The following is a 19,007-nucleotide window of genomic DNA, read 5'->3' as shown; positions in this document are numbered from 1 at the left end:
CGTCGCAGCGGCATGGGTTGACAGGATGGCAAGATGGTCATCAGCGGCAACAGAGAACTTTGATTACACAAGAAAAAGTAAGAGTGAAGAACAAGAGAAAAAAAAAAGAATTAAAATCCATATCACCATCACGTTGTTCCAATCTACAGCGACCGCTATTCTTGCCAACCAGCTCTTCCTCGGGAATGCAGTACCACAGAAGCTATGCCTGTTGTAGGCGCTCCAGGCGGCCCCTGGCGCGACGGAACCCACCCTCTCAACGCGATCCTGGTCCCACGCCTGGCCTGGTCTGTCTGTCTCTTCCCACTCACGCCCATTAAAACCCTCCATGCCTGGTCGCGTTGCCAAACAGCTTTAGACGGCTTGTCCCATTTTCTGCAACGCGCTGGCCTGTGTTCTGGCAATTCGTCCTTTTCCATCTCTGTTCGCCATGCTAGCTGTCTCTTGTGCTTTGCTCTTTGCTCCATCTCGATTCTGAAATCCCCGACTAGGCTTGAGTCGCGACCATTTGTTTACACCGCTACCGAATACTTCGACGACCACCACCAGCGGCTCGCGAGCTGCCTGGCCCGACCCGTATCGACGACAGTGACTCACTATCACAGCTGGAACGAATTTTTTGACGATAGGACACCAATTCGTCTACTATTCTAAGCCGCAATCCAACGCGGAATCACGGTCATCCGACCTGACGCGGCACCATGGGTGTATCTGGTACGCCTCTGTCTGACCGCGTACATCGGACGCAAAACGTACTAATTATAGCGCAGGACTGCTGCCCCTTCTGAAATCGATACAAAAACCTACCGAACTAAAGAAGTTTCACGGCCAAACGCTTGGCGTTGACGCCTATGGCTGGCTTCATCGGGCAGCATTTTCGTGCGCCGTCGAGCTAGGCCAAGGCAAGCCGACAACCAGGTACGACCCTGTGCGCTCACTTACCTATTCTTGTATCTCTTTCTAACACGCCCAAGATATGTCACGACTGCCATGCATCGCGTACGCATGCTGCTCCATTTTGGCGTCAAGCCCTACATGGTATTCGATGGCGACTACCTCCCCAGCAAAGCCGCCACCGAGGACTCACGTGCCAAGAAGCGTGAGGAAAAGAAGAAGCTCGCCAACGATCTCATGAAAGCAGGGAAACCTGGCCAAGCTACGCAAGAATTCCAAAAATGTGTCGACATTACGCCTGAGATGGCCTCGACACTTATTCAAGAGCTCAAAAAGATGGGAATCCCCTACGTCGTGGCGCCGTACGAGGCCGATTCTCAGCTCGTATATCTGGAAAAACAAGGGCTCATTGACGGCATCCTTTCTGACGACTCGGATCTGCTCGTCTTTGGAGCGAAGCGCCTTCTCACCAAGCTCGACCAGTACGGCAGCTGCATTGAGATTAACCGACGCGACTTTGGCGCTTGCCGGGAGGTTTCCCTCACTGGCTGGTCCGATGCGGAGTTCCGCAGAATGGCCATCATGAGTGGCTGCGACTACTTGAACGGTCTTCCCGGCGTTGGCCTCAAGACGGCATACAGGTTGATGCGTAAATCAAAGACACCCGAACGCGTCGTTCGCATGTTGCAATTTGACGGTAAGCGTGTCTCCGAGAATTACTTGACGCAGTTTTACCAGGCAGAACTCACCTTCTTGCACCAATGGGTGTTCTGCCCAACGAAAAAAGAGCTTGTACACTTGACCGATCTCGATGGGTCACGCACAGCGGCCGAGATGCCCTTCATTGGTGCCTTTGTTGAACCCGCCACTGCTCGTGGTGTGGCCGCTGGTGACGTCCACCCCATGACCAAGGAGCCTATCATTCTGCATCTTACGCCTTCTAAGCGAAAGCTGGCGCAGACCAAGACGCACTCTGTAACGCCTACAACCTCGCAGCCACCATCGAAACCCATTACTTCATTCTTCAAGACACCCGGCCGCAAGCCAATGGCCGAGATGGACCCCAACTGCTTCTCCGTGGATGCCGAGCGCGTCGCGCAGCTGACCGACGGTGGGCTGGTACCGCGCGTGTTTCCCTTACCGCGACCCTACATCGAACCCAGCCAGGCCACCGAGCCGGCCACCCAGCACAGTCAGCACTTCACGCCGCGCAGGACGTCGCCTCGACTCAACCGCCGACGCGCAGACACGCTGGGCAACATGGTTGCCCAGACTGCGAGCAGCCCGCTCTTTGCTCGTCCGAAGGAGACTGTCCTCGGTGGCACGCCACGGTCGGAACCGCAGCGCCGCCCACAGAAGAAGGCCCGCCTCTGCGACGATATCGAGCCTATCGAGACGTCACCGAAGAGCAGCAAGTTCTTCCCTTCCAAAAAGCTGGCCGAGAAGCCTACTCCAGTCAAGGGTGAGGGCTACCTGTTTTCCGACGACTCGGTGGAGGAAGCGCTCAAAGGCCTGCCTGAATTGGACAGCTGGACACCTAGCGTCAAGATGAGCCCAAAGAAGATGCGCGTATTTGACGACGACAGCCAGGAGACGACAACATCACGCGAGACGAGCAGTCTGACGGAGACGTCCATGTCGAGCCTGTCCCAGGTTGACACGGCCGAGACGCCGAGCTCGTCCATGGAGCCACCTTCTATGCCACCGCCAAAGTCCATCGTCCCTCTTTCGCAACGCACGCAGACCCCGGCGCGCAGATCCCTCAGCCGATTCACCTACACCTCGTCGGCAACATCCTCGCGAACGGCCTTGTCCACTCCCGCGTCCAGCATCTCGGTCCAGTCCTCCATCTTCAGCAACGGCCCATCTACACCGTCCACAGCCGCGTCAAGCGTCATGTCCCCTTCCTCACGCATGACGCCCCTCCAGCGTCTCGGAGCCAAGGCCGCAGCCGACATCCCGCTCTTCTCCCCAAACATGCCCGCGCCTCGGCGCCGCCCTAGCAGCAACAAAAGCGATGCCACCTTTGGCGGCAAGCTCCCCGTCAACCCGGCGTTTGTGCCCCTGCCCAAGGTCGACGTGGACGAGGTGGAGGCGCTGCATAAGCCCTGCGGTGGCGGCAGCGAAGACCAGATCATACCCGATAGCGACGGTGAAGATGACGATGACGACTTTAAGCTCCCCCCCGGAAAGAGGTTCAATCCTCTGCAATTTGCATTCCGTTGAGGATCAAGACTCACAGAATGTGTACATATTCTTTTAACGACATGGCATACAAAGGGCGTTTGGGTTTTTTTTTATAGTATCGGTGTTTTTGTCTTGAAATCTCCGTTTTTCTTATGGGTTGTTTGGAACTGGGCGTGTTGTTTTATCTCTTTCATCGTATCTATCATTCTCACCTTTCCTCTCGCATGAGGAAGGGCCGCTTTTGCATCTTTTTCATCACAGTTTGGTCATTCATTGGCGGAAACAGAACCAAACATGGAATTAGTTGAAAGGGGGACTGCTTGTTTAGAAAACACCCCAATTCTCTGGATTTCTCTTCTCCGATATTGGTAGTTTTCTTTGGTAGCGTACATTCCAATATAGGCTTAATCTTCCACTTTACAAACACGATGATGCGCTAAACGAAAGTCAACCTTTGGTAGTCGGACGAGTCGTCGCTTTTTAAATGTATATTCATGATGAAACCAAACATGCTAACTGGGCAAACAAACAAAAAGCAAAGTAAAACACCGAATCATGACCCAACGCCAGCTCTCCTTGCAATGCCCCCTTTCTCCCTTAACAATGTCGTAAAAAGAAATGTTTGGCGAGTAGGCGTACTCCCCAAACAGGCGTCTATGTAGTGTGAGAATTCCCGTATATCAAAATGAAAACCAGTTCACTGGTAACGATGATTTAGGTTGCCGATTCATGCCATCTGCCCCAGGTCATGTTCCCCCACAAGTAGTTGCATCTCCTCGTTGTAAAGCTGAATGTATTGCTTTTTCAACCATAAATCTTCCAACATCATCTCGTCTACCTCTTGTCTGTCAGTCGAGGAGCTTCGTCGAAATGGTTCATCGTAAGGCGTCATTGGCCGCAGACTTCTCGCTCTGCGCGAAAGAGTCTGGCCGGGGAGGTGACATCGACGTCTAAGCCAACGGACAGTTCGACGGCCAAAGCTACCCATGGTTCGGAATGGTCGACGATGCATCTATTGAATGTCGGCTTGATTGCGGCCGTCAGTTTCATAGTCACATTGAACATCGTGTGGAGTAACCGTTGATGACCGTTCCATCACGGCGCGACGTGTACGCCACTGGGCTAGCCTGATACTAACGGCGTGCTGGAGGAGCCGTGGCCGAGGCAGGCGCTGTCAATTCCGAATTGAAAGACCACTTGCCTGAAACGATGTCAGCAGATATTCGTCAGTCGGGGCAGGACCAATTACCTTTAGCCAGATTGTCCGCAGTATCTTCAAGCAAGATTATTCGTCTCTTGTTACAGTATGAGGTCTTGTCCATGATGTCAACCTTGAGCTTCGAGTCCGAAAGGTCTTGGATCGGCTTTTCGAACATTTCCGACAGATTCTCGACCGCCATCTCGAGGTCTTTTTGATTGTCCTCGAAAATCTCGGTCAAGTTTGTCTTGGCGAGGTAAAAGGCAAACGCGTATGTCCATTTAAGAGTCTGGCGACATGTTTGAAGGGCCTGCGACGCAGCATTGAGGTATTGGACCTCAATCCACGACATGCCCGAGGTCTTCTGCAGCTGAACCATCTTTCTTTCCGTTTTGCTTGCAATATCCTTGTCCAGCCGCGCTGACTGTTCATGGTTGGCGTATCGATTGTAGTAGTGCAGGTAGCGAGCCAGGGATGTCCGTGACTTAGTTTGGGCGTCGCGTGCTTCGTGTCCGCTCTTCTCTTCGTATCTGTTGCAGTTGTACCAGGATGTGCCATGCTCGGACCACAACCCCATGCACATCCAGCAAAATTCATAACGGCACTTCCTACATGTCATGTGGTTGCACCCGCCATTCTTTTCAATGGTAGATTGGCACTTTGGGCATTCTTTTGTGTTGGCATTGATCCAGTTTGCGGTTTCGGAGTCGTCGGCGCACTTCTTGAGCCACCTCTTGACCAAGTCGCAAGGAGCCGGTTGGTGGTCTGGGTTTGGACATCCGAAGCAGAAGCGGCAGCCGCAAGTGCACTCGACCGTTGGCACAATTCTGTCAAGAGCGTTCTTTTTGATACTGCACTCAACAGCGTTGGGACAATCCGGCGCCGGGCACCATTTGAAAATGTCCTTGTCCTCGACATATGTGCGATTCAGTAGCTCGTGATAGCGGCCTGTCAATTCGGAGGTGACAAGCAAGTCTAGAGATCGTGAATCGAGAATTCGACCGCAGCCGTCGGAAGGGCACTGAATTCGAGCCGCTTCGCCCTCGTCTCGGATTTTTTGCGTCAGATACTGCCTGTAACAGTCGACACAGTACCGATGGCCGCACTTCATTGCAAAAGTTTCGAGTCCTTCCTCGTCCCCACAGCAGATGTCGCACGCAAAATCAGGTACAGCCTCGAGTTTGGGTAGATCATTAGTGCTACTCCTCAAACCGGCTGCTCCCAAGACCTTTTCCGGGCGATCCATATAGTCTTCGAGCAAACGCTCCTTGTTCCAACGAAAATGACGAAGCAGAATGGCGGCATCTTCCTTGCCCATATCTAGAATCATATTCACCTCCGCAATCATGTCATCCTGTTGCTTCTGGATATCGGTCGGCTCAAAGACTTTGAAGGAGACAACGTGGGCCTGCGTCTTTTTCTTGTCCAGCTCCTTAGGGGAGAGACCAAAGTCGGGATCGGGTTCATCGAAGTCTTCATCGTCAAAGTCTGCAACGTTCGTTTGTCAGTTTGTTGATGTGGCGGGAGGGGCAGGGGAGAGGAGAGCGTACCGGCAACAGACATGTCGTCCGCGCTATCTTGCATCATCTCGTCATCGCTCGAGAGCTGCGACATGAATTCCTCGTCTGAATCCATACCGTTAGTGGTGACGGGGGTTGGAGGTGCGGCTTGTTCGACTGCTGAGACGACGTGTTGCTTTTTCGGAGAGGAGGGCGGGATCGTCGTCTCAGCGGCCTTTCGTTTCCGCGTGGAGGGGGGAATGGTGGCGGCTGGATTGCAGGCGCAGAGACGCGGAGCAGGCCACGTCTATGGTCGAGGAAAGTGGCGATTTTAAACAAACAGTAAGCGTGGTTGAATCGCCGTTTCAACGGGACCAAATTCGGCTCGGGTTCCGGCGGCCCAGCGAGCACAGAGGTGCACAACTGTGAAGGAGCAGGTGGAGAGACGACGACGTCAAGGCGGGACCGTTTGGCGAGAAAGATGCGTCGCGCTGCGGGAGGGATTTGAAGCAGGGGCGGTGAAGCGGATTTAGAATCGAAGCGAAAGCACGCTTTTATCTTGAAGCAAACCGGAAACGTACATAAATCAAGGTTAGAAAGCAAGGTTGGCACCAGTTCATTATTAAGTGACGTGACGGATTATCCTCGGCGGCTGAGTCATGGTACCCAAGCTGGAGACAAAGGCTCCAAACCCGCCTTGCCAGAGCCCGCCATAGGCACTAGACGCTTTCAAGCCTCCTGCCTAATATATGTACTCTTAATTACAGACTCAGCCTGCCGCCTGATACGGGGGCTTGCAGCCTGGCAGTGGAGAGCGCTTGACAGTGGCAGCAGTTGCCTGGGCCTGGTGCAAGTGGCGGGGTTCGTCATAGATGCACCCCGCCTGCCTAGGTAGCCTCCCGAGAATTCCGCCCCGATCTAGTACTAAACGTCCGATGTACTAATAGGACAGGATGTCGTTAAATAAACAGGACAAAAAGAAGGAGAAAGATTCGTCTTGTGCGGTAATGTGAGAATTGGCAATTTTGGCCGGATATTGCAATGAAATGCAGCCAGTCCACTTTGACGAGCATGTACATCACATGGACATATCAGGCGTCGAATGATTGGGTCGGGCGCCAGGCAAAGCGACGGGGCATGCAAGTAATAGCTTCTGCCGATAAGGGGAACTGATTCGGTGGGATAATCGGAGCCTGAAAACGGCGAATGCACAACACCTTGCAGTGGACGGTGAGTTTATCTTGTATGTCAGTTGAGACCTGCAGTCGTCTATATCCGCCCCTCGTAATGTGTAACTTTGAAGCTCTCTATAGCAGATTGGACTGTACTTTACACCCCGAGTTCACAGCTCCTAATTTTGGTAGCATGCTTATTGAAGCACCTTCTCAGCCATGGTGACTAATAAGCAGGTTAGCAACAAACGTCGCAGACGATGTAGTCCACGACTTACCATCCGCAGCAGTAGCATCAGCCTCCAGGTGCACCTTGGTCACCTTGCCATTCTCAATTTTAAGAGCGAAGCGCTGGCTGCGAGTGCCGCCAAGAACGGCGGCGGCGCCGTCAAAGCCCATGTCGAGAGCCTTGGTGAAGGCGGCGGTAGGGTCGGCAATCCATCGAATCTGCATTTTCCACGTTAGAATCAGCCCCCCCTCCATCCAGGAGGTTTATGTAACTTACGGGAGTCTGGCCAGCAGGGTCAAGCTGGTCAGCCCAAGCCTTCATACTAAATGCGGTCAAAATATCGATTAGCCAATTCCCTCTTCTTCAATAAACCACTACTTTCCAGGTCAGGGACCAACATACACAAAAGGGTCGTTGACGGACAGCACAAAGACCTTGCCGGCGTCCTTGAGCTTGGGGCTGTTGATGTACGACGGGATGTGCTTGCTGGAGCAGGTGCCCGTAAAGGCGCCGGGCACGCCGACAATGTAGCCGTCGCCCGACTTGAACTCGTCGGCCAGGCTGACCTTGCTGGCGGCCGAGTTCTCAAACAGGCCGTCCGTCTCGGGGATCTCGTCGCCGGCGCGGATCAGGGCTCGGGGGGTCGAGTGGAAGGCGCGGGCGGCGGGGCGCGCGAGGGCGATGCGGCGGAGGGGAGCGCGGAAAGCCATTGTGAATGATGGGATTCGAAGGGGGGAGAGGTTTCGAGGTTTGTTGATGGGAAAAGAATTGAAGGAAAGTCTGTTGGGATGCGGGATGGAGCTCTGGGAAGCTCTGGCTGTAGCAAATGACTGGGAGCTCCAAACGGCTCAAGCCACGCGCCCCACTCAGCCAACCGGCTCAGGTACCGCAGGGCATGCCGGCGTCGTACATAATTAAAGGCAACAAGAGACGCAATTTAATATTCCATGGGCTAGTTATGGCACCTTAGGATTGAACATCTTCACTGTCAAAAGAGAGTAAGCACTTGGTCAGAGACAGTAAACTAGAGCAAAGGCTAAAAGAGCGTATATACGCATTGAGCTCCATGTAAGTGACCGTGGACTTATACAAAGATGAACAGCGACCTAATAAAGCCTTCGTCTTCTTTCTCAAGCTCTACGCAATTCGACTCTTTGACAAACTCTTCCATGCAAGCACCTGCGCGCTCAAAATACCACAGCCCAACCCGAACCAGCTCCTCGAAATTCGCATAGTCAGCGCACGCATCGTTGGCAAATGTGAGGATATCACGTCCGCTCAGCAGCAGCGCTGAGCGATACAGCTGCGTGTTCAAGTCGTCTGGCTTCATTGTGCACACAAGCTGCGCTTCTTCGCGATACGCAGAGCAGAAGCTGGCGCACAGCTGCCGGAAGAGCCTGGCACTACTCGGCGCCGCTTGCTCGCGGCGGCCACCGATGATGCGGCAGTGGATCATGGAGAGAAACTCGGAAATGTCGCCGTTGACGCCGCGACCTTGGCTGGTGGCAAACTCCCAGTCGACGACAATGGGCTGGCTGTTTCCCGTTTCGAGCGCGTCGGCGGGCATGAGGATGTTGCCGTAGTTGAAGTCGCCGTGCATCAGGCACGGGGGATATGCGTGCCGGGGGCGCTGCATGTCGTCTACGAGCCATTGGAAGTACTCCTTCGCTCGTGGCGCGCCGGCAAGGTAGTCTGGCAGCAGCTCCATGGCGAGAAACCACACGACGTCATCAGTCAGTTGCTGAGAGAGTGCTTCCTTAACGCCACTGTTCTCGATCGCGCGTGCCGTTGCGGCGCTGTGCATTGTCGCAAGTGTGGTGCCGAGAATACAGCCGATATTGGCAACCAGTTTGTCGACATTAAGAGAAGGCTCTTCGGCGAATGCCAGGATGGTGTCTCGGAGGTTGCGAACATTGCCGAGATCTTCGATGAGCATGACAGACGCAACCTCATCTTTCTCGGTGCGCAGCAGCTCAGACTCTTTTCCCTCCGAGCGGTGCAAGAAGTGTGGCAATCTCCAAGTCGGAATGCTGCCATCGGCAGGCTGCATGATGCCGGCAGACGACGTCATGATGGCCGCTTCAATTTCCTGTAGCCATGTCAGTTGCAACCAATTGCTTTTCTGATTAAAAGTAAGGACAGACACACCTGTCGTTTGATGGAAAAGGGCTGCACCCTGCCCGTGTCGTCGTCCACAAAGTAAGGCGAGGCATGCTTCAGCACGAGCGAGGACGGCCCAGCTCCACCAGCTGTTTTGACGGCGCGGTGAGTAGCATTTATGGAGCCGTGGGAGAACCGCGATATCGTCCATTGCGTGCCAGGGTAGATGGTTTGCAGATGGGCATTGTAATCGGGGTCAGTCATGGTAGGCGGAGGTGGCGTAGAGGGAAGCGGGACGCTATGGGTGAGTCGTATGAAGTGCCCCGGCAAGTTGTGAGGCCATCGTGATATTTATATGCCTCTACAGTGAAGCTTTTCATATTAGCGGAAGTCGTCTCCACGGCCACTCAATTGTGTGAGAGTCTCGGCGTGGTAATATTGCCAAGCTCAGCCGCGCCGGGGTGAGTCACGGCTGGGTGAACTCATTCTGGGTCACTCCACAGGGCTGCATCTACACAGCAGTTACAGGCACAAAGGTTATAGCATCACAAAGGAGTCGCGCATGCCACTGTATGGATGCCACATTTGACTAGCGAGGGCTAATGCCAATTGCAGTGGGGGTTGATTGGCTGTCGTGAAACCGACTCCCGAGGAGCCGAAGGGTGCAACATTCTGCCGTTGGCAGCGGTTTCAACGGGTAGCAAAGCCACAAGTTCGTGCTATTTCGGTCCGGCACTGCCGCCATGCATCGGTTTTTTTTTGGTCTTCTTGTGTTTCTTTAATGATCAGGGAGGGAGGCGGCAGTGATATTGCGCAGTGAAACGAGCTGTCATTTTTAGTGCAGTCCAATGCAAAGGGACACTGTCATGCGCACAACCTTTGGGGGCCCCCGTTTTGGGGGTACCCTGTTTTGGGTGCAAAATAATAATGACAGCTGTGGGTGAGCACGTAACTGAATAGAAGGCCTCTGAACTTGTAATTGCACCAGCGTCAGTCAGGTTGCAGTCAACGTTAGGCGTGCGGGCACGGCCAGGATACGCTGACAATGGCAATGAACGACAGGGTCCGTGTTTATTGACCGTCTTTGCCCTCGTGCTCTCGCGAAGTCAAAATTTCTCGACTCTGGAGCGACCAGCGTGTGTCAATTTGGGGGTGTAATGAGCAGGGGCTCGATGGAGCCAGAGTTGGTGTATCAGATGGCGATCGGAAGGGTAATGGGATGAGACATGGGCGAGAAGTGGCGAATATCGACAAGACGGGAAAGGTTTTGTGTGATTTGCGCCCAGGCAGAGGTGGGGGAGGGGCTATGCGGTGCGCGAGTAGGGGTCAATGTGATATGGACTATCCTATCCGTTCTTGGATTAAATGAAAATAAATAGAGGATGAACGGTGCGTTGGTTGGGTGACGTGGTGAAGACCCGAGGCAATGACTAACTTATCTGTCGTGGTGTAGCCTGATGTGACAGAATTGGTACCTACCAACGAGGGAGCACGAGCACATGCAGGTCTCCGTAGATTGTATGAGCATGTACAGATTAGTGTGAACGGTAACTACCAGTAGAGCTGTCAGGGACTCATTGTCGGGTCAGAGGTACCCTGCTGGCTTGGCCTGTTGCCCGTACCCGCGAGCCGGGGTCGTCGGCTGTGCAAGGCGACAGTAAGCATGCACGATACGATGATGCAAAAAATGGGAGTGTGCATATGAAGTCATGCCATTGTGCGGTGCATGCATGGGCTCATGATTCGAGAAGGCTTGCGACAAGAAGATTCAGCGAATGAGTCGCGGCAATGGGATGAATGTCGCAAACCTGCCGGGCAAGGACGGACGGACAGACGGACAGACAGACAGACAGACAGCCAGGTCAATGTGGTTGGGACACGAGGTACCTTCAGATACGTGCTGGGCTAGGTACATGTCCTTGTCAACCCTGTCTAGGTCCTGCCTACCAGTATGGGCCACTGACTGCCACTGCCAATATCCGGTTCCTGACCATGCCCATCCGGGCTTGGCTGGACACTAATGTACTGGGCAGTTGTGGCTCGTGTGGCTGTACTGGCAAGTTGGGCGCCCACAGTTGACAGTCGAGAGGGTACTCGAGTCCACTGCGGCCACCCGCCCACTCGCCACTCGGCCGCTGTACTGGACTCTGATAGGGCTCATCAAGGGCTCGCTCAGCTGTAAATTAGTTCATCGTCCCCTGGACTTGACTTGCCCCCGCCCCGTGTAGTACAGACAGCGGCTTTGCCCCTCCCTTGGCTTGCTGGTACCGGCTGGTACCTGACCTACTGGGTCTGCGTCTTCTTCCCCCCGATTTGACTGCTCCACTGCTTCCAAAAGCCACCAGCTGCACGTCGCCAACTGCCCGCTATCCTGGCAAGATACGGCGCTATCTTGGGCACGGCGGGACCTGTAATAACTGCCAAGTGCCTCTGCATCTGCCTGTGCCCGCTCTGCTGCCCGCGCCGCCCACTCTCGTCCTCCGTCCTTTTCGTCTTTGTCTTTCCTCCCGCCAAAAAGAAAATCCCCGCCAAAAAGCCCCCCCCCGTCTCGTCTCGCCGCGCTTTCTTCCCCCCTTCCATCAACCCCATCACCAGAAAAAAGACGGCTTCATCTGCCTCTACCCGTACTGTCGACCCTCATCCCCAGACGCCTCCAAGTGTCCGCTCATCTGGCAGCTCTCAACCTTGCGGCAGCCGCGGTTATCAACCGTGCACGCCATTGTTCATAGAGCGCCATCTTCTACACACGACTCGTCGCTGCCGTCCTCTCCCGAGATACAGGTTGCGAGTACCCGCTTGCTGTCTGCGCACCCCCCCCCCAAAGAAGCAGCCTCAACGTTCCGACATCATCGTGCGCCAGCCGCTCACCCGCCGTTTCACAGACCCAAGACCTTTTTCTAGTCCTTGGCTGCGCAACCCAATCTTAAATCCCGGCCCAAGCCTGTCTACGCCGACCTCGTCGCTGTTTGTCTATTGTCCTCGTCTTGCATCGCTCCTCATTTTTTTTTCGTCCATTCTCCATCGTCCCCGACTTGCCGCAACCCGCAACTCGCCCTCGAGACGTCTCGGCCTGAACCCTCCTCCCACCAGACTCTTCTCCTGCCTCGCCTGCGCGCACCTCTCTCCTCTCTCCTTCACGCCCGCGACGCCTAGCCACGAGCGCACGTCTCTTCTCCCGACGTCGACAATCGGCCGCCATGTTGCAGACGCCTTCAAGAGCGTCTACTGCTTCCTCTTCCTCCTTCCAGCCTCTCTCGCGACAAAACACAATGTCCTCCTACGATGGTGCGCGCTCGGCGCGCCAGTCGAAGCGCTACTCCATGTCCGCCCTCTACATGTCCATGTCGGCCAATGAGGGCGAGATGCAGATTGAGGATGACCTTGCCAAAGCTCAAAAGATTCTGCGCGATCTCAAATCCAACATCTCTTCACAGTCCAAGAAAAATTTCGTTCTCGAAAAGGATGTCCGTTATCTCGACTCGCGCATTGCGCTTCTCATCCAGAACCGCATGGCCCTCGAAGAGGTAACTATCTCTGCCTAACTTCCAGCCTGAACCACCACTGACACTAGTCTAGCAAAATGAGGTCGCCAGCCATCTTGAAGATGCAACCGACATGCAGGAAGGCTTCTTCCCCAACGACGACAAGACGCAAAAATATGGAAATCTTCTCTTTCTCTTGCAGTCCGAGCCCCGCCATATCGCCCATCTCTGCCGTCTCGTATCCATGGCCGAGATTGATTCCCTGCTGCAGACCGTCATGTTCACCATCTACGGAAATCAGTACGAGTCAAGAGAAGAGCATCTTTTGCTTACCATGTTTCAGGTATGCCCTCTAACGACTCGCAAGCTGAACCTAGCGCTGACCCCTCCAGTCCGTCCTTACTTACCAGTTTGATAATACCCCCGACTACTCTTCCCTGTTGCGAGCGAATACTCCCGTTTCTCGAATGATGACCACTTACACACGACGTGGACCTGGCCAGAGCTTCCTGCGCACCGTGCTCGCTGATAGAATCAACGACCTCATCATCCTGCAAGATCTCGATTTGGAAATCAACCCGCTCAAGGTCTATGAGCGCATGCTCGAACAGATTGAAGAAGAGACAGGCTCGCTGCCCGCATCTCTGCCCCGCGGCATCACTGCTGAGCAAGCTGCGGAAAATCCCCAAGTCCAAGCCATCATCCAGCCGAGACTCTCCATGCTCACCGAGATTGCCAACAACTTCCTCAACACCATCATCGAGGGGCTCGAGGAGGCTCCCTACGGTATCCGCTGGATCTGCAAACAGATTCGCAGCTTGACCAAGCGCAAATACCCCGACGCCAACGACCAAGTCATCTGCACCCTCATCGGTGGTTTCTTCTTCCTCCGCTTCATCAACCCGGCCATTGTCACCCCCAAGTCATACATGCTCATCGATGGCACCCCGGCCGAGAAGCCCCGTCGTACACTGACCTTGGTCGCCAAGATGCTCCAGAACCTGGCAAACAAGCCATCCTACGCGAAGGAGCCATACATGGCTAAGCTGCAGCCGTTTATCGAGCAAAACAAGGACCGCATCAACAGATTCATGCTTGATCTGTGCGAGGTCAGCGACTTTTACGAGAGCTTAGAAATGGACAACTATGTCGCCCTTTCTAAGAAGGACCTGCAGCTCGATATCACTCTCAACGAAATTTATGCAATGCACGCCCTCATCGAAAAACACACCGGTGAAATCTGCCGCGACGAGTCATCCCACCTCTCCATCATCATGACCGAGCTTGGCGCTGCGCCCGCCCAAGTCCCCCGCAAAGAGAACCGCGTCATCAACCTCCCTCTCTTCAGCCGCTGGGAGACTGCCATTGACGACCTGACGGCAGCCCTCGACATTACACAGGAGGAAGTGTTCTTTATGGAAGCCAAGTCCATCTTTGTGCAGATCATGCGCTCGTTTCCTCAGAGCAGTGCGGTGTCTAAGCGTCCCCTGCGCCTGGAGCGAGTAGCCGACGCCGCTGCTACTAGCCGTAACGACGCAGTCATGGTTCGAAAGGGCATACGTGCCATGGAGCTTCTTTCCCAGCTCCAGGATATGGGTGTCATTGACAAGACTGATCAGTTTGGCCTGCTCCGCGACGAGGTCGAACAGGAGCTGCACCACCTCGGTTCGCTCAAGGATGGTGTGCTGAGCGAGACCAAGAAGTTGGACGAGGTCTACAAAACGATCCGTGATCACAACACGTACCTCGTTGGACAGCTTGAGACGTACAAGAGCTACCTCCACAATGTCCGATCGCAGAGTGAGGGTACCAAGAGAAAGCAGCAGAAGCAGCAGGTTCTTGGCCCTTACAAGTTTACCCATCAGCAGCTCGAGAAGGAGGGTGTGATTCAGAAGAGCAATGTCCCGGATAACAGACGGGCTAACATTTACTTTAATTTCACATCTCCACTGCCGGGCACCTTTGTTATTTCTCTACACTACAAAGGTAAGATGGTTTTCCAATTTTTCATGATGCTTTTGCTAACACTGAATAGGGCGTAACCGCGGTCTTCTTGAACTAGACCTCAAGCTTGATGACTTGCTCGAAATGCAAAAAGACAATCAAGAAGAGCTCGACCTCGAATACGTGCAATTCAGCGTCCCCAAGGTGCTTGCTCTGTTGAACAAGCGCTTTGCGCGCAAGAAGGGCTGGTAGATGTTACGACTAATCTATCCCGTGTTGAGGAAGCTTCATTCGGCGTTGGGGAGCACATGATACCTCTTGCCGTGGCATCACGAGCCGGCGGCAAGACTTGTTTGCTTATCTGCACGTCGCGCGCAAACGAAGCGCGGCAATTTTAACATCATTTCCTAATATTCTGCGCGGTTGCTCATCTGGTACTGGCTGCCGGCACATACACCGCCTCTTCCAAGCATCTACGCTTGACTCTTCTATTATTGCAGTTTGTTTGAAAGTGTTTGAAGGACGAAGTGGACCGTTTGTCGTTTACCTCGAGGTACATACGTTGGAGACTCTCGAGCGGTCACCCCGAGCATGGCTGGTGGTCTGCGAGTAGAGAGGCGTTGTTTGGATATGCACTCTCCGCACGGCACATGGCCACTGCGATAGGAGGACTGAGGGATGAAATAATCATGACGGCGATTTTTTGGGGAGGAAATATTATGTTGCGCAATTTTATTCTTTTTTTCCCATTGTGTGGTTTTATCTGGTGTATTGAGTTTTTCCTTTTGATATCGTTTCTTACTCTAGTTTTTCGTCCATCGCAATGATTTACAACACCACGTGTACGATTAGAAAGACAAAAAAAACATATACCTAGTCTGTCATTTGACTCGATTTCATTCTGTTGATGCCAATCTATGCTTGATATATGCTAAATAAATACAATTGTGTGTTGTAATACCTGCCAAATACAAATGTGATGCTCGCCATGCAAAGGTCGTTTTCCGTCAAGTCGTGGTACAATCTACCATTACCCATGTCTGTTCTGTCATTAACCTCTTGTGTTTGTCCTCCATCATACCCTTCCAAACTCGAGGTTCTCGTCGCCGTACAACGTCCTGGTCCTGTTTTTCCACGGCCTCTTCCAGCGCCACGAGACTCGTCCGCCCGCGCCCGCGGCCATTCTCCTCTTGCGCCTCTTTGTCTGGCTGCTCGCCTGCGCGGGCCTGCTCTCGTCGTCGTCCGCCGCGGCCGCCGCACTCATCCCGCTCCCTCCCGCCTCAGCACCACCGCCGCTCCTCGCCCTGCCCAGCACGGCCACGAAGCCTTCTCTGCAGCGACGCACCAGCACCGCGAAGCCGTTGGTCTGGAGCAGCACGACGAGGCCCATGAACGGCACGCACACGAGCACCATGGTGACGGCGAAGCGCCAGTCGGTGGGGGAGATGGTGAACTCGGTGATGCCGAACACCGAGGTGACAAAGGTGAGGGGGAGGAAGATCATGGAGATCATGGTCAGGATCTGGATGTTGTCGCCCTGGTCGATGGCGCGGCGCGACTCCTTGATGGAGGAGCCGCTGAAGAGCTGGTCGCGCAGGTTTTCGATTTCCTTGCGCGTGCGCTCGTTGCGCTTGATGATGGCCGAGATGTCGGACACGGCCTTTTCGAGCTCGGTGCGCAGCGCGGCCATGGTCTCCCGGTGGTGGTTAGCAGCGGCGGCGGTGGCTGCGTCGGGGGGCGAGGATGAGGAAGAGGGTAGGTCAGTGAAGAAGGGGTGCGGCCAGAGCAGCGGGTGCGTGCCAGACCAGAACTCGGGGGTAAAGGTGTTTGTGTAGGCGGCGACCATGGCGGCGAGGCCGGTGTTGATGACGGCGAGCGTGTTGTAGGCCCAAAAGTAGCGGCGAATGTAGGTAAAGTGCTTGTCTTCAAAGAGGAGCTTGTCGCGGAGGCGGCGGTCAAACATGAATTCCGTCTGCCATTGTCAGTCAATAACCTGCATGTGTTCTGGATTCCAAGTCGCAGACTTACAGGAGGAGTGATGAGCTTGGTAATCTTTTCGTGCAAAATCACATTGCGCTTCCCCGCGTCGCGATACTCGGCCGTCAGCAGGTCCAGGAACGCGTACGGCCCATTCACGAAGCGCTTGTGCTGCGCAAACTCCTCCCCGCGGACCGTGTGCTCGTCGTCCGGAAACGACTGGATGCTCAGCACGTGCCAGGGCCCAAAGGTGTCATACAGGACGCCCTCGCGGGACGCGCGCTCCGAGCGGCGGGAGCGCATCCGCAGCGACTTGACGGGCGCGCCGGCGAGCGACAGGGCCAGCACGGCGCTGCACTCGGCAATGTCAATGTGGTCGGCGAGCTTCTTGTCCGAGGGCCGCGCCTCGTACCTTTGCCACGGCGCGGGCGCGAGGCCGTCGCCGACGGACGTGTAGTACTTGAAGACCATGTAGAAGGACCGCTGGCGGAGCTGCGGCGGGGGGCCGCGCTCAAAGGCGCGGTGCATAAAGGCGTGCGAGAGCCCGCGGTTGGGCACGTCGGAGAGGAGGTGGTACGTCAGCTCCGACATGTCAAAGTACGGCGTCATGGTGAGCTGCAGCGCCGCGAGCATGAGCGGCGTCGGCTCCTGCACGATGCTGTGGGCGGTCATGTTGTGTCAGCAGGCGGAACGGCAAGAGGGCAGAGGAATACGTACGTGATTCGACCGACGGCGTCGCCGCTGGCATTGACCGTCTTGAGCGCATCCCACACAATTGGCGCATCAATCACCCCATCATCGGCCGCGCCGCCGCCGTCGCCGTCTGCCTGGCCCTTGGCGAGGTCGTCGTCCGCCGCCGCTGCCGCTGCCGCTGCCGCGTCGATGCTCATCTTCGTCGCGGCGCCGTCCTCGTCAACCTCGTACGCCTCAAACGTCGAGCTCACGTAGCGCTCCCTCTCATACGCCGCAAACTCGCGCACTGAGCCGGCCGAGTCAATCTCGTGCCGTCGCCGCAGCATCTCCTCGAGCACCGCCGCCATCTCCTCGGTGAAGGTCGCATCGCGCAGGAACGCGAGAAACGCATCGTCGGCGAAACGCGCCGGGGGAAGCGTCCTGTCCGTGCGTGTGCTGGCTGCGGGTGGCTTGCTGCTGGCTGTGGTAGCGGCGCCAGTGGTGCTGCTGGCGTGGGAGAGATCGAGGAGCGGGATAAAGGAAATGTCCTCGTCAAAGAGGCCATGGCTGGGGATCGGCGTCACGGGGAGGAGGGGACGCGGCGACGGAGGCAGAAAGGTTGGGCGCTCGGGGGCTTCGAGCGTGGAGGAGCGACGCCCGCGTCCCCGGATGGGAAGGATGTCGCTGGCAAATGTGAGGGCGCGCAGTGGTGGTGAGGGCACCGATGCAATGGAGGCGGGCTTTGCGGTGGTGGTGGGTGCCGCGATGCGTGGAGGGACTGCGCTGGCAGGGGGGGCGTTTTCGTATAATTGTCTGAGGCTGCGTAGGTATTCTTCGTGACGGGCCTCGACAGTCTTGAGCAGTTCTTGCATCCGCTGTGCGTCTATGCTCATACTTTGTGTGGTCTAGAAGTGGATGGAATATGATGATGGTTGCCTAGAGAGCTAGCAGGCATGAAGGCTTCGTGTAGTGCGAATGAGTGCGAATGGAGATGACACAACAAATAGTATACAGTATTGCTACAATGAAACGCTTGTTTTTATAAAATATGGTCTGAAAAGGCAATTGGCAAAGGATGGGACAGGTCATCTTTAAGAGGCAACCAAATAAGCCATCTGCGCAATTGTGGCTGTTCGAATGAGCCCGTCGTCGGAGCTGAAGGCAGATTGACTACACCGAAGAGACCAACCTCGGCGCGACGCCAAGGATGCGGAAACGCACAACGGGGCGACGGACCATGAAAATAAGCATCACTACCTAGCTAGTCTTATCTTGCAGCAGCAGATCTACCAAAGAGTGTGGCTTGCCTGTTCGTTCCGCATTGCGCGGAAAAAGCTACCCTGCACGGCAAGCATCGGCTCCATTGTCGAGTACCAACGTACAACGTGGCGATGCAGCCATCAGTAAATCACAAAGCCGGGGGTGTGACGAAGGTTTTGCCCAAGATGCACTAATTTAGACAGCAAGGCGGGCACCTGATGACCGCCGCTCGGTGACGGTAACGTGGTAGGCTGGCTGGTGGCGGACTTGCGAGTGAGGCTGATAGGCGTCGTGCAATAAACACCAACGAACTAGCCTACGCGGCTACGCCTCATGAATGCGGAGAAATCCAACAGACCCGAATTCTCCGGGTATAATCTCCAGCCAACGTTT

General features: G+C 55.0%; 6 protein-coding genes across 6 annotated transcripts; 2 read left to right on the top strand and 4 right to left on the bottom strand.

Moving 5' to 3' along the window:
• Window positions 1–701: 701 nt before the first annotated feature.
• Window positions 702–3,120, top strand: LMH87_005585 (uncharacterized protein; the record flags this gene model as incomplete). The annotated part of the gene is made up of 3 exons (XM_056203326.1): window positions 702–714; window positions 771–918; window positions 975–3,120. 3 exons carry the CDS (start codon window positions 702–704, stop codon window positions 3,118–3,120), a joined length of 2,307 nt encoding a protein of 768 aa, XP_056058796.1.
• A 1,094-nt stretch (window positions 3,121–4,214) lies between these two features.
• Window positions 4,215–5,914, bottom strand: LMH87_005584 (uncharacterized protein; the record flags this gene model as incomplete). Its single annotated transcript, XM_056203325.1, has 3 exons — window positions 4,215–4,282; window positions 4,331–5,767; window positions 5,830–5,914. The coding sequence occupies 3 exons, from the start codon at window positions 5,912–5,914 to the stop codon at window positions 4,215–4,217; spliced, it is 1,590 nt and encodes a 529-aa protein (XP_056058795.1).
• Window positions 5,915–7,147: 1,233 nt separating this feature from the next.
• LMH87_005583 (uncharacterized protein) lies at window positions 7,148–7,889 on the bottom strand (the record flags this gene model as incomplete). The annotated part of the gene is made up of 4 exons (XM_056203324.1): window positions 7,148–7,176; window positions 7,229–7,397; window positions 7,456–7,501; window positions 7,582–7,889. 4 exons carry the CDS (start codon window positions 7,887–7,889, stop codon window positions 7,148–7,150), a joined length of 552 nt encoding a protein of 183 aa, XP_056058794.1.
• A 374-nt stretch (window positions 7,890–8,263) lies between these two features.
• On the bottom strand, window positions 8,264–9,543 carry LMH87_005582 (uncharacterized protein; the record flags this gene model as incomplete). Its single annotated transcript, XM_056203322.1, has 2 exons — window positions 8,264–9,268; window positions 9,328–9,543. The coding sequence occupies 2 exons, from the start codon at window positions 9,541–9,543 to the stop codon at window positions 8,264–8,266; spliced, it is 1,221 nt and encodes a 406-aa protein (XP_056058793.1).
• Window positions 9,544–12,548: 3,005 nt separating this feature from the next.
• Window positions 12,549–14,957, top strand: LMH87_005581 (uncharacterized protein; the record flags this gene model as incomplete). The annotated part of the gene is made up of 4 exons (XM_056203321.1): window positions 12,549–12,803; window positions 12,856–13,104; window positions 13,154–14,747; window positions 14,797–14,957. 4 exons carry the CDS (start codon window positions 12,549–12,551, stop codon window positions 14,955–14,957), a joined length of 2,259 nt encoding a protein of 752 aa, XP_056058792.1.
• Window positions 14,958–15,780: 823 nt separating this feature from the next.
• LMH87_005580 (uncharacterized protein) lies at window positions 15,781–18,247 on the bottom strand (the record flags this gene model as incomplete). Its single annotated transcript, XM_056203320.1, has 3 exons — window positions 15,781–16,677; window positions 16,734–17,340; window positions 17,400–18,247. The coding sequence occupies 3 exons, from the start codon at window positions 18,245–18,247 to the stop codon at window positions 15,781–15,783; spliced, it is 2,352 nt and encodes a 783-aa protein (XP_056058791.1).
• Between the last annotated feature and the right edge of the window lie 760 nt (window positions 18,248–19,007).

The sequence above is a fragment of the Akanthomyces muscarius genome, chromosome 1 (assembly GCF_028009165.1).
Source record: "Akanthomyces muscarius strain Ve6 chromosome 1, whole genome shotgun sequence".
Classification (NCBI taxonomy): domain Eukaryota; kingdom Fungi; phylum Ascomycota; class Sordariomycetes; order Hypocreales; family Cordycipitaceae; genus Akanthomyces; species Akanthomyces muscarius.
Note: the sequence above shows the minus strand (reverse complement) of the source record. Positions and strands in the feature narration are given on the sequence as shown.